We start from the raw sequence: 14,249 nt of genomic DNA on the forward strand, positions 1-14,249 counted from the left end.
GATCACAATTATAACGATCATTCCACATCGGACATGATCGAACCGACTCCAGAGATGCAATGTAGGAGTACAGGAGTGAACCCCGGCCCGAGGGTACAGTACAACACGTCCATCACGCAGACATCTACCAGTCAGAGCAAAAGTGTGTCGAACATTACAACGATAGTTGCGGGAGAGCGAGAGTCAATAGAAAGCACCGATGTAGCTGTAAGCCGACGTAGTGGACCAGAGAGCCCACTAGTCGAGTATAGATCAATGAACGTTGGTGATAGTGGCCCGAGATTGGCAGAGACGGGATCCCAATACGAGCAGTTGATAGGATTCACCAGGGTGGGATCCTCACAAACCCCTCGAGTTCGGCACTCCAATCGAGCGGTTAGTCCTCGTCATACTAGAATGACGACCTCGGTTGTACAGACATCACCAAAGCTACGCACAAAAGATACTATCTCTGGTGGAGATGCGGGTATCGGGATCGAAACCAACAACGAAAGTGGGTATACTCTTAATGGTGGGGGAACTCGAACATCTGAAGAGCTCTTAGCATATCGAGAGTTATCGGAAGCACGAGGAAACACAGAGGAGTTGTCTGGGGTATGGGGACTCGAATTGCTTTCTGCTCCTGATACAGTTATTAGAAAGATATGGGGGGAACTTGAGGAAGAGGAGGAGGAGGAAATCCGATCGACCGATAGTAGCTATACTAGTAGCAGAGTAAGTAATGTCGAGGGCAGCGAGTCATGCACGAGGAGATCCGGCAACGATTCATGCACGAAGAGTTTCGCCAACGATAGACATGTGACAGGGCTTCATCGGACTCGTCACGCGATGGGAAGTCTGAGATCTCAGAGGAGGTCGGAATGTAAGAGGGGCTCGAGAATATTGAAGAGGAGAAGTAAGGGGAGGAAAGGTACATCTACTGGAAGCAGCGGCAGGAGACGCAGAGATCCGTCCAGCCTCTCATCTAATGATCAACAATATTATGGGTACTCTGAAAGCGACCTCGTCGAGTCGACCCCCTCACAAGGGATTGCTCCTGGATATAGGATATCAGAGATTAGTGGGACCGGGATGGCAACCAGTGGTTGGATGCAATATGACAGTCTGGGTCCGAATATAATGTGGTTGGCTACGGAAGTGGAGGGTCAAGTAACTACATCCGTTACAGATCCTGTAGTTGACGAGCTATTGAGCATTAATGAGATACCGAGAGAGCACCGATGATGCTCGAGGACACGACGGTCACACATAAACGATCGGTAATAATTGATAAAGGCCACTCCAGAAAGGGATGGGTGGAGAGGGAGACACGTGTTTTGGCGAGGCTTTATACTAGTCCAACGGCCAGGCAAGGCATACTCATTGAGCTACCCAGCGAGGTGTTCCTGGCATGGGCTCAGAATGCTTGGGCTATCACCACCCGAGATGTGATACCCCGATCACGGTCATGGCTGACGGAAGGGGAGCTCGAGAAGAGGGAAGACCGACCAAGGGACGAGATCATTGTGGTACCGGCTACCACGACAGCGAGACGGAGGCCAATGCTGTGGTTTCGTGTGGACCAACTGCAGTATCGTACTATGAGGGCTATACTCGGAATAACACCGAGGATATTCCCTCTGCCTAAGCCCTTAAAGAGACATAGTCGTTTTCTCAATTACTGGCATTAATAGTAGCTAGAGACGTTCTTGTAGCTGCTACAGTGTAGCATGCATGATGTTTACGTAAGTACGATGTTAACAATGGAGGAGGCGGTGTTGTTTTGTCATAGGGTTGGGTGACAACGTAGTCGTGGGTCCAGCCTGCTGGCTAAGCTCCAGCCATACCATGGTTACCACAGTGGAGTTGGTCGCCGGTTTATAGAGATGTTCTTGGAGGGGAGGTAAGCCAGTGTACAGGGCATGAGGAAGATATAAATATCAGTGATATCATATCACATTATACTAGAGAGGAACTCGGTACGATTTCTTGATCGAGAAGTGTCCCACCTGTGGATCTTTCCATCACATCTCATCATGAAATGGCGACGAGAGGGAAAGTATGTCGTCTAGCCAAGTATCCGTTGACATTTGGGGACTAGAGTTGAGGCGCTTGACTCTGTGATTAATGCACGGCCAGCGTTTCCACATCAGTTCGCTCGCGAATACTCAATCCCGATGGACTCATAGAGCATACTGAGCTATACTACAGAGCATCCGACCAGCCGTTCATTACTGGTCATTGCCCCAGCCCCCATCTCAACTTTGTACGTGGTCGTAACAGTATCTCCATGTGTTCTTGTGGTCTTGGAGAAGGGAATAGTACTCATTACTTAAGGGACTGTCCCCCTCTTTTGCAGGCCACTTCTAGACCTGTTAGCTGCGCCCTTCCCAAAGTTTGAATATGCATAGCTGTGTGTGAGGTCCCCGGCTCAGGAAACCACTGCTGAGATTCGTCGATCCTTTGATGTTGCTATTTGTACTTCAGAAGCCCGCGAGCTCATGAAATATCGACACTGTCACACTTTGAGAGTTATACCTATCCTGCGTGCTGTACAAAACTCTAGCTTCATAAATTATCATCCAATTTTGACCCCACCTCTTGGCGGAAATGACCCTTGACCTAGAAGTTCAAGGTCTGGGGCCTATTTCACAAGAAACGCTCCTAAAGGTGCACCTTGGATTTAGGAGCGAGGGGCAAGGAGCCTTACACCTTACGCGAGGTGCTTTCACTACAGTTTCACCTTATGCTACTTATGATGGCTTGTGAAAATAGGCCCCTGAACATCAGCTTTCGCCGATTTATAGGCGAGCGAAATTCACTGTTGACGGGGTCAATGCCGAGAATTGTGAGTCCAGATTCGTGCCTTGTTGTTCTATCTAAAGATGAATTAAGCCCATGATATGAGCCATGATCAATACCGCCCTCACATCATAGCTAGTTTCGATCCACAAGAGAAACAAGGTCTCAATCTGAAACTTTCGGAGTACCACCCTTCATTTCGCACGCACGCGCATTAGGTCCACGTCATCAGCACGCGTACATTCTGCTCTCCTTATCCCTCTAGTGTGGATGGCTCTTTCTAATGTCGATGTAGAGATGGCTGAACTTGCAGCACTCCGGCATCAAGGTGTCAGAAGTATACCTTCTCGCTCGACGAGGAAGCGGAAAGCCAGAGCGAAACTGGCCGCAAGAGTCAGGGATGAGCGCTACAAGGCTGGACCGTTTTGGTTCAAGCTGCTCATTTCTGAAGGGACTGCGGGCGTTATCATGGGTCATGGTGGTTCGACTCTCATCAGTCTGGAGAAAGAGACTTTGACGGCGATGAAGTTATCCCCCTATGGATCATATTTTCCCAATTCCAACTTGCGAGTCCTCGTTATAGCCGCTCCGAGCCTCGAGGCGATGAGAAGTGTCGTGATGAAGGTCGTCCATGATTATATTCTGGCCGACATCGCCGTTGAATCAGTTTACATTTGTCTTGGTAGTCCTACGTCTGTAGAGCTCGCTAGGGCTGCTGACATCACTCTGTCAACTGATGAATTCACGTTGCAACATGGGGGAGAGACAGTTATGGAAGTGTCCATATTGAGACATGGTGCTGACAGAAGACTAACCGCTCTCGCTTGTGGATCCATCGCTCTAGCCGTACAGAGTGATCGCTCTCACTTGGCTAATACGGTGAAACTCGTGTATGATCCTTTGGCTATCCTTCCTGGAGATATTGATGCTATGGTTGATGCTCACTTTTGTAATATTGTCTTCGAATGCAGCAACGCTATACCACCAGCGTTCCTCACTTGGATTTCGACGAATTGTCATGTAGAGATTGATATCCAGTCGGTCCATTCGGGGAAGGAAGCTCGTCGTTTGATCCGTATCGAGGGAACTTTGGATGGCGTTCATTCAGCGACACGAGCTATTGTGCTGATGTCTTCTGTGTGATTTTGTCAGCAGAAATGTGTATTTTGAGAGATTTTGGGGGTTTCTGGCTAGCTCCGTTTCTCATCTCATTTTTGCGTTCTCGCTCCCCCCGCATCGTCGTCTTAGTCTAGGATGATGAGTCGCTGGGTAACGTTTCCCGTGTGAGGATCATCGTGGATTCGGTCCCGATCATTGGGCCACAAGTACCACCTTATGGATTGATGAGAACCATTATCGTTTTTAAACAGACCAAAGCGCCTGTTACGATTGAAGAATCGTTGATACCTCATATAATGTTTATTGCGTTGTCTGGTGGATGGCTGAATCTTGCTGAACTGAACCAACAATTATCCGGCCTAGACTTGCCGGGCGAGATGGTTTTGGTTATTCATCCCGTAATAAGTAGCTCTATGCACCTCGTCAGTCCAGCCAAGGCTGATCACCTCTTCGGCCGTCACTGTTAATGGTGTGCGAAGAATGCGACGAATCGCTAAGCTTACTCAAGGTACGGCGAAACTCGGGGTATGTTCGCGGTCCGAATAGTACATTCCAAAAGCGCCATCTGCTGCGACGGCATTCATCAGCCTTCACTGAGACCATCATAGTTCAACCTCTAACTTCAGATCATGACTAAGCGCACCCCGATTGCATTTTGTATTCGTGACTGGTGTATCGAGCTGAGAGGATTCAACTTCGGCAAGGTTGATGCCATCAACGTGGTGGCCGATCTCATTGTTGCGACGACGGTTCCGATGGGTACGTACAGAATCGCCAAGAGATGGCTAGTATGGGTCCATCATACGGGGGGATAGTACTGCTATTCGGATTAGACTGTCGATGATCTTCAGTACGTGCGTGCAACCAATCTCTGACAAGAACATGCATACTCTTCTGTACAACACAAGAAGACTGTCACTAAGCAGCACTTAGCGTTGCTGTGAATACCAAGGCCCTCATCCCGCCATCCACAAGGGCGCGAACGCTCGTAACGCGCGCAGAACAGTGACGGTAGATGTGTTAAAACGTTATAATAAATGGAAGAAAGGCTGCTCGGGTTCTTAGCCACCAGGTTTCTGCTGTGTCTAGGCTTTACCGTGTTACGCCTCGTGACTTGGAGCCCCTCCTTCGTGCCTACCCGTTCAACTATTCCCGACTGGAATTATTCACTAATAGTGACTCGCTACGTCATAGGCTCTGGAGCAGTGAGTGACTGATAATTACTGTTTCATCGTACCATCATGCTTTCTTGTTACTATACTTACCTTGGAGTTGCCACCATACTGACCATGTCCGTGGTAGTATTGAGGACGTTCGAATGCACTTTTCACGGGAGTATGCCACAATCATCATGCTTGCAGCTTTTATGTGGTTGGAAGGTTAATGAGGTCCTTCCCCAAGTATGTCGCCTCCGAGAAGCTTGAGGAAGACCCTCATCCGGCGTCACCTTCTCGGGTTGTAGACGCCCTTCTACGCATGGCTGCGGCCGACTCTGATGCCTCGGTTGGGGGTAGCCATGGATACAACGTTGTTGCCCGAGATCACACACATGAACGAAGGTTGGACGGCATCACCGATGATGGCTACTCGAACCCTCTTTGGGAACATTATCAGCACTCTCAACACAAGAAACACTCCGCTGATTGGCATGGAGGAGGTTCTTCACGGAAAGGTCATGGGAAGGGAAAGCATCCCCAGCAGGTGAGCTATTAGCTGAGGCTGCACTTGAGATTAGTTATGGCAGGATGGTGGTCGACGCTCATCTGGTGGATCGCCCGGGAATTGGAAAAAAGGAAGAGGTCGTGGTGGAGGAAGTAGTCATTATAAAACGTACACACCGAATGTTGGGACTGGCATGCTTAATCGTGAGAATATCCCTGTCACGGACGAGGAATGGGGAGAAGGGGTGAGTGACTGATACCTCCCTCTCGACAACTTTAAGTCTCCCAGGCACTCATACTTACCCAGGAGAGCCCAGCAGCACCGGCGGAGGGTGCGGAGAAATCCAAGCTTTCTAAGGTTTCACACCATGCCCCGGCACCACAGGTGTGAGACACTTTGCCCTAATAACTGAATTGAGCAAACTCCTTCTGTCCTTTAGCTTGCCCCCGTGAGATCATCAGTCGGTGCACCTCTGCTACCATCAAGTGAATCGACCCGGAGCTCACACATCGCTAATTCATCGCAGGAGGTGGATTCGAGTTCTCTATTTGTTTGTTGGATGTTCTCATGTTTTTGGTGTTGTCTGTAGGAAGACGTCGATCCCGAAGTACTGCGTGCTACCCTTGAAGCGTTGACATTGGGAGGATCGGTTGCGCATGGGGTGAGTGACCAGGACATACTCTTGTCATCTGCCTTGGTCACCGAGTTGGTCATGATCTTTGGTAGGGTTCTGTTCCTGAAGATGACGCTTCAAATACTGATGCGGTTGAGGATACAACCGATGGACCACGACTGCGTGTGGATAAAGAAGTAGGAAAGAGGTAACTCGTTGCCTCCAAGGAACCTATACATCTCAGGCAGCGATGCGTATCATTTGTCATTATGCTGGTCTAAGGAGGCCTCGTAAGCCGACTGGGCCTCCCTCATCACCGACAGGGCCTTGAAGATGGATAACCAGGAACCGGAGCGCTGTTGTTGGATGTTCGCAGGCTATAGCTGAAACATGATGTTTGAACTCCTCTAGTACTATTGCTCTATGATCGTTCTACAGTCTCTCGTTTCCTCCAAGCTCGCCGGCATGTGTTCAAGTGATATTCTACTTGACTAGGTAGGACGGCATCATCGAAATGTGAAGGATGACGGCCGATTCCTTTGCATCCACAACACTGTCGTCGCAGCGATAGGATCTCGTGTTGGCTTTTCAGTTGAGGAAGTGTCATATACGTTGTTGCTGGATACTTTTCTACGCCAGTATATTTGGGATCAGCATTGTCGAATGCTACTACGGTTCGAGGTAGTGTGGTTTTATCGTTCGATTCGATGAACTTGAGATTTGGAACGATGTTTCCTAAGCTTACCGCTTATTTGTCAACTTTACAAGCATAGGAGAATAGTTGGAGCATGTCAACCCCCTCGCTAGGTTGATGTCAGTTTACCCCTGTAATGGGTAACGCCGCTCTGGCACCGATTATGAACCCATTCAGTCTATGCCAGAATGTCCCATCACTCGACCAAAGCGAGATGGCTAACCAGCCCATGAAGGCTCTGAGTGGCGGCTCCCTCCCTACAACTCCTACTACTACTACTACAGGATGCATCCCCTCTGAGAGAACTATGAGATCGGCCTTCCCGATTCATCGAGGGCTCCCCTTCCGAAGTATTTACCGTAAAGCAAGGAGACTAGGCAAGGGTAGCTATGGCGAAGTATATCTAGCGGAGGAAGTCGGTATTAAAGGGCGCTTGGTAGCAGTCAAAGACTGCCAAGTTGATGAAGCTGTCCAGTCTGATAAGGCGACCAGGAGCTACACTACGGAGATAGCTGCACTTTCGGCCTTACCATCACATCCAAGAATTATACGGGTTTTTGAAGTGAGGAGACAGCCCATCTGTCATCAACGGGCCACGTCTAGCCAATGTTAGGTGTTCGAGAATGAGGACGGATTGTATCACATTGTTATGGAAGCATGCTGGGGCGGCGAACTCTACGATCACATAGTACACACTGCACGGGAGAATCCGACACTGTCCCGGGGATTGCCGGAGGCCGAAGTGAGTAATCGTGGTATAGGACCCGCTGATAGGCTTGACACAGCCGACTATTCCGCTGGGGCGAACACAATGATGTGGGTTAAATGGCAGGTATCATCTTTGATGCGCCAAGTCCTCGAGGCTCTCGCATTCATCCATGCCAGGCATATTGTGCATCGTGATGTAAAGGCAGAAAACTTTCTCTTCGTGGACAAGCATGATAAAAGCCGGTTGAAGCTATGCGATTTTGGTGCGGCTGTTAACCTACGAACTACAGTTAAAGGGCTGGCTGAAGGGCGTGTAGGAACACTATCGTATGCTGCTCCTGAAATGTGAGAGCACCCTGTGTGTTGCAATAGTCGAACGTAGCATCAGATATCTCTCAGAGGGTGCTGACACGAGGAGTGATATGTGGTCCGCTGGAGTTGTTCTCTATGTGATGTTGTGTGCAGCGTCTCCTTTCCGGCAGTCAGGCGACCGTTCTACAAAGGTATCAACCAGCCCTGGTCGCAGCCTGGTGCATCCTCCGATGAATGCCAGTAGGTCGTTGTGCATCGCGTCAAGACCGGCAGCATCATCAAGAACAGGCCCGCATGGCAAAATCTCAGTGAAGCTGCTGTGGATCTCGTTAGGCGGCTTTTAGTTGTGGAACCGTCTCGGGTGAGCTGACTTGCGCTCCCATTGCGCTTCTTACCCATTGTACCCTCATGTTAGCGTCTTACAGCTGCAGAGGCACTACATCACCCTTTCGTTCTAGCATCGTCCCCTTCTATTACACCCCGTACACTAACAATCGCCGGAAGACACAAGTTGGATCGGTACTTAGCTTTCCCACTCCAGAGGAAGGAACTACTTCGCGCTGCTGCGAGGCTTGTTCCCGAATCCCAGCTTGGGGAGCTATCACGAATCTTCGCGATAGCGGACTCGGATCATGATGGACGTGTCGATCTTGGAGAGCTCAACTTCCTTGTGGAGGAGTCTGCATCCGGCTCGTCCACTTTTGGAACTGCTTATGTTCGAGCGTGCGGCAACGGAAGTGCCACCTTGGATTACTTAGATTTCATCATCGCGATTGATGGAGCGATAAGCCGGGATATGCTGAGCCTGTTATCACCTGCAATAGCCCGCTCATCTATATCATGCAGATTCCCGTTGGATGTGACAAGTGCTCGACAATATGCTCAATCGACTCAGGATACCTGAGGAGCACGGGTTGCGTGTATGACACCACATGTTACTTGAAGATAATTTAGTTGAGATACATGAAACATCAAGTTGATGACATGAACGAAGTTTCGTCACGTATGTGATTCTCTTAGTGTCGGGTGTATCGCGGTTGAGCACACGCTCATGGTAGTTGTCTTCTGAGGAGCTTTTATCACTCCTCTCTGTGTGAAACCTTCTGAATGAAACTTTCGTCATTGTTCATCTTGGGTTGAAGTGCGTCATTGTGTTGTCTATTATTATAGCGTTGAATACATTCTTCCTAGGAAGGATCAGAAATATCTCCAGTGCTTGGTAATCAGGAAAGAATTACGATCTCAGTAGCGGGCGATAACTAAGAGTCAACGTAAGCTTTAAGGTATCATATGCATAAGTACTTCCGCTAGCCGATGATGTCTTTCCTATTAACTTTCGTGATAACGGGGCCATTTGGCATGCGGATGCTACCGGATTTTCTACAGGGATGAATGATATTCGTATCCGACCGGGCCCACTATGTCGTTCTCTCATGCAGTGAGATGCTGGGGATTCGCAGACTCCGTACCAAACTCTGGATGACTAGAATGGTTCCACAGACTCGGGATCACGTTCGAACGATGGTCTGCAGGTGAGTCAATTCCTACACTGTAGTATATGATGAGCGCAGGTGAGACGAACATGGATACTTCTGTCAGACAAAATCTGTCTGTGGTTCGTCGTTATGGTTGGATGCTATATTTTGCCGTGAAGGAAGCCTGTCGAGTGTGTAGAAGTCGTCTCGACCATTTCTATTGTTGTGAATATAGAACACTATCGGGCCAATGTATAATATCTCGGGAAATTGTGGTGGTCTCGGAGTGGGGTATCTTGATAAGGATCTTAGTCTCAACTGTTCAGCGTTGGCCAATATTGTTGTCAATGCCCATACTCTGAACACCTGTGGATGGAGGAGATCGGGAGAGTGGAAGAGACCAGAGTGAACGGATCAAAGAACATAGTAATAAAAGGGCCCAGATTCGCCTTCGAGAATTTCTTGACATACTGGAAAGTAGTGCAATCAGTATGGCCGCTATATTGCGACTATCGTATCATACAATTTGTATATCACCGCAAGTATCTTTCTATTTTGTTACCTTGCATGACTTGGTCTCACTTGCATGACCAACTTCAAGCTATGTGCGATGCGCCCTCCCGACACATATGTCGACAGCAGTGGTAACCTATTCCCGAAGACTCCGGCGAGTACATCTGATGCGGATCCCCCTACTTGTAGCAACGCGGTTGTCGAGACTACCATTGCTAAAGACAAGTTGAACTGGACGGATTACACTAACGACCAAGACGCGTCGTCGAAAATCAAGGCCTTTTAGCGAGTCTAAAGGGATGTTCCCCTTCATCGTTGGATGCCTCGTCAATTCTCGATTTAGTCTCTCGTGCTTTGAATCTTATCCTATCTGAGCATCACGCGCTCGGACAGGGAGCTCTGCAATTTTCGTCTAGAAACTATTTCTGTATGGTCGACAATGTTGAAAGTGATCACCGCCATGCGCTGACCTGGAGCCTAGAACTGAGAAATCTACCTTGACATCCGTCAAATCTTCGGACGTCGCCGAAGCCGCTCAGGGGACAAAATTAGTGTCCCAAGGGTGCAGAAAGCCTCATCAGCCCTACACAGTCGCTCTGTCTAGGGCCAAAAAATCCAACTCGTGGGGATGCGTCATAGAGGTGATCCCTATTAGGGATTCCCTAACACATCTCAACAGCAAGACCCAAAGCAGTTCGCCGACTTCAGAGAGTGCGTCCTTGCAAAACTGGGCAAGACTGTGTCAGTTCGGAGCTGCTTCCCCTTGAGAGAGGGGGCTTTGGCATCATCTTGGAGGATAGCGCAGATCAAGGCAAAGCAGTCTTTCGCCACTCTGAAAGACCACAGTGCCAAGGTGACCTTGGCAAGGTCAGTCAGGGACTGTGGCCTAGGATCATAACCTATAAATATCTTGCGACGCCGAACTGATACGGGTTCATCCTAAGGTCATCCACTGCGAATATATTACAACAATAGAGATCGTTACAATGCTATTCGTATGCTTCAAGTGTCATGTAAGTATGCTTATATGTAAATGTAATTATCAATCGTAAGGGGTACTAAAATGTATGTGATGTCAGAATGTCTCTGAGTGACAAGTTTTCTTGAACATAATACTTGATTTGACTGCATCAGCCTGCTAACGAAGCAGTGGTGATGGATGAGGAAGGCATTCAAAGCATTAGAATGCCAACGATTTCCGGCCAACGGTTTCCGAAGTATCGTGGAATTGGAGATAATGGGAGTGGTGGATGCTTTTTATCTCAGGTGTGGGGTCGATGATGCCAGTTGTCGGGTTGGATTGAGTCCAATTCGGCTGCGCGCAGAGAAATATGGGAGTGGCAGCAGAGAGTGGAGGGAGTCAGGAGTGATTTAAGGTAAGCAATCGAAAGAACGCGCTAGCATGGGGAATGGCATTGAAGGTTTAAAACGACATAGTCATGGGAGAATTTCCATGACCGGGCACTGAACCCGTGTACCCGGGTTCAATCGTGTATCGTACCCGGGTATTGTACCTGGATCAGTCGAAATGCAGCTAGCGGGAATCGAACCCAGCTAGCTAAGAGTCTTATTCATTAATCACTAACGAAAGAAGCTTTAGCAAGAGACTTAGTTCATAACCACTTAGAATGGGGTATTCTGCTAAGAATCTTAGTACAAATTACTAAGAAAAGAATAGACGGGTCAGGTATGTAAAGGCCGAGAAGGTATGCGAAGTAGAGACGTAGAGAAGCTTTTAGGATAGTAGAAGTGTTGGAAATGTGGTAATAGAGAGCATGCGTGCCATCAGTAGTTTCTTCCTCAAATGTCCCTGATTTTGTGTCGTCAACATGCGTGGTTGTCATTGCTGCATCGGGATGCACCACGATCGCAGTCGATGGTGAGTAGTCATCCGTGGAGGACTGCTCTGGGTGAGTTGACTGGAAAGCGCGGTAATTTGGCGTCATCACGGATTTGGAATGGAAAAAATATGAGCGTCACGGGTGAAAATGATTTCTCTTCGGTGCAAACTAGATGGCTTATGTAAGTGGATTGTTCGGTGGTTCCAGGAGGATTCACTCTCACGGGGATGCGCCACATAGAGAACAAAATGGTGGTGATGCCGGTCGAAAAATAATTAGGGAAGGAAGTATCTGTGATAGTCATTTTTGATAATTTGGCGTCACCAATCACCAGGAGGTAATGCCCCTGAGTGACAAGTTTTCTTCAATAAAATAGTAGATGTGACTCGACTCTGCTAGCGAAGCAATGGTGATGGGAGAGAATGGCATCTAGAGTGTCATAATCCAACCTTTAGAATACCAACGATTTCCGAAGTATCGTGGAATTGGAGATAATGGGAGTGGTGGATGCTTTTTATCTCAGGTTTGGGGTCGATGATGCCAGTTGTCGGGTCGGATTGAGTCCAATTCGGTTGCGCGCAGAGAAATCTGGGACACCCAACAGATAGTGGAGGGAGTCAGAAGTGGTATAAGGTAGGCCACCTAAAGAACGCGCTAGCAAGGGGAATAGAATCGAAGGTTTAAAACGACATAGTCATCGGAGAATTTCCATGACCGGGCATCGAACCTGGTCATGAATAGAAATGCACTCAGCACGAATTGAACCCACGTATCGGACATGATTGATGGATCCATGGAAGAGTTGCAGCGACCGGGAGTTGAACCTGGGCAAAGCGGAATGTACTTGGCAGGAATCGAACCTTTGTATTGATCATGAATGATGATGATACGCTTGTCAGAAAATTGCAGTGTCCGGGAATCGAACCTGGGTATCGCACCCGAGCATCGTACCCGGGTATCGTACCTGGGTCAGTCGAAATACAGCTAGCGGGAATTGAACCCACAGCCTGATATCAAATGACCGAAAAGTCCTGTAGCCGGGAATTGAACTCGCGCCCGATTACATGCAACGGTCTTCTGTAGTGTGTGGTTGGTCATTATTATTATTATTAACAGCACTTATGCCCTGAACACTTGGAGATGAATGAGATGAGAAGACTGGAGGAGATCATCACCAAGTGAACGGATCACAAAAGAACATAGTAATAAAGGAGCCCAGGGTCGTATTTGGGAATTTCGAGACGCAGTGGGAAGTTTATGCAACCAACACGACTGCTATTCCGACCATAGTATATCACCGTAGCCATCTGGCTCAAGGTAAATATCAGGTCCGCTCTCTGGGCTGCAGCCAAGAGGTGAATGCCAGTGACGACCCTTTCTGGCACAGCGTATTGTCAGAGGACATGCACTTATTGAACATCTCCCCCTCTACCCCCTGGACAAGGTTCCCCCTCGGAAGGTTGAAGGTTCATCATCATTACTTGAATAAGAAGAATAAGAAGACATCAGCTACGTTATTGCCCAAGGTAAAGTGCGCATTACTACCATCATTGTCCAAGGGGAGCGGGGGCCGCATGGATCGCCTTCAAGGTTGAGGATGGAAAAGGACATCAAGGGAGTGTTTCAAGCAGGGAATCGCGAATGTAAGGGTTGGAGATATTTTGTAGCCAAGTTATATTACAAGTTGCCTCATGCGAGGCGCCCTAAAAATTGCGACGGGATCCGTTAGAATCTCGCGACGGGAATTGGAGTAGTTTTCAACTAGCAAAAAGCGCATCTCCGCAAGGCGTCATAGATAGCGCTATTGCCCCTCCCGCAAGGATAGTAAATTTATGCATTGAGAGATGGTGTTCAATGTCGGAAGTGTATGACAATTGGTAATTATCGAGAAGTTCATAAAATTTAAACTTTCACATTAACATTAATATTTCAAGTTCAACACGATTTATTTCATTATTCAGTTGGAGCATAGGCTCCGCAAAAATTGTGTAAGTTCACATGTGTGCAGTCATGCCACACGGCAATCTTTAGTAAAAGGCGAAAGATTGATTCGCTTTGAGATGACCGCTGTGATATAGTGTAATATCTTTGAGGAGGTATGGTCCTATATGGAAATGAAAGAAGGATGGGGAATTTGAGGTATAGTTAAAAAACTAAGTGAATCATTATATGATTCTGACTGTAGTACAAAGGGCTCAGACTATAGATGATTCTTATTATATTATAGTTGGTGGCAGCGCTATCTCTTCGTTTGCGCTACGCCACCGCTACCAGAAATTTCGCTGTGGAACCCACACTTGGTAGGCCCTGGAGCTTTACAGTCCTCAGAAGTCGTGCAGTGAGCTGCTCCGCCCCACGAGAGCGAGCTGCTTGAGCCTCGCCCAACGCCAGCCAGGTAAGTTACCTATCAATTTCGCCCATTCGCCTTGTTTACAAAGTTAATGGTGGAAATCTGGTAAGTAGGGAGAAGTGTTGAAAAATTCGATGTTCGACAAGTTTATTCCAGTTGGAAATTCATAGATTGTTGATTA

At 48.1% G+C, this 14,249-nt stretch overlaps 4 protein-coding genes across 4 annotated transcripts; all 4 read left to right on the top strand.

The window, feature by feature from the left end:
• Positions 1-3,051: 3,051 nt before the first annotated feature.
• Positions 3,052-3,924, top strand: Pmar_PMAR023923 (RNA-binding protein Nova-1, putative; the record flags this gene model as incomplete). The annotated part of the gene is made up of 1 exon (XM_002781232.1): positions 3,052-3,924. One exon carries the CDS (start codon positions 3,052-3,054, stop codon positions 3,922-3,924), a length of 873 nt encoding a protein of 290 aa, XP_002781278.1.
• Positions 3,925-4,529: 605 nt separating this feature from the next.
• Positions 4,530-4,715, top strand: Pmar_PMAR023924 (hypothetical protein; the record flags this gene model as incomplete). Its single annotated transcript, XM_002781233.1, has 1 exon — positions 4,530-4,715. The coding sequence occupies one exon, from the start codon at positions 4,530-4,532 to the stop codon at positions 4,713-4,715; it is 186 nt and encodes a 61-aa protein (XP_002781279.1).
• A 661-nt stretch (positions 4,716-5,376) lies between these two features.
• On the top strand, positions 5,377-6,456 carry Pmar_PMAR023925 (hypothetical protein; the record flags this gene model as incomplete). Its single annotated transcript, XM_002781234.1, has 6 exons — positions 5,377-5,601; positions 5,645-5,806; positions 5,851-5,946; positions 6,152-6,223; positions 6,289-6,383; positions 6,420-6,456. The coding sequence occupies 6 exons, from the start codon at positions 5,377-5,379 to the stop codon at positions 6,454-6,456; spliced, it is 687 nt and encodes a 228-aa protein (XP_002781280.1).
• Positions 6,457-7,005: 549 nt separating this feature from the next.
• Positions 7,006-8,582, top strand: Pmar_PMAR023926 (calmodulin-domain protein kinase 2, putative; the record flags this gene model as incomplete). The annotated part of the gene is made up of 6 exons (XM_002781235.1): positions 7,006-7,431; positions 7,483-7,611; positions 7,702-7,922; positions 7,966-8,080; positions 8,134-8,250; positions 8,305-8,582. Coding segments are annotated over 6 exons (1,286 nt in total), but the record flags the coding sequence as incomplete, so codon positions are not given.
• Positions 8,583-14,249: the final 5,667 nt, after the last annotated feature.

Source organism: Perkinsus marinus (assembly GCF_000006405.1).
Source record: "Perkinsus marinus ATCC 50983 genomic scaffold scf_1104296943170, whole genome shotgun sequence".
NCBI classification, from domain to species: domain Eukaryota; phylum Perkinsozoa; order Perkinsida; family Perkinsidae; genus Perkinsus; species Perkinsus marinus.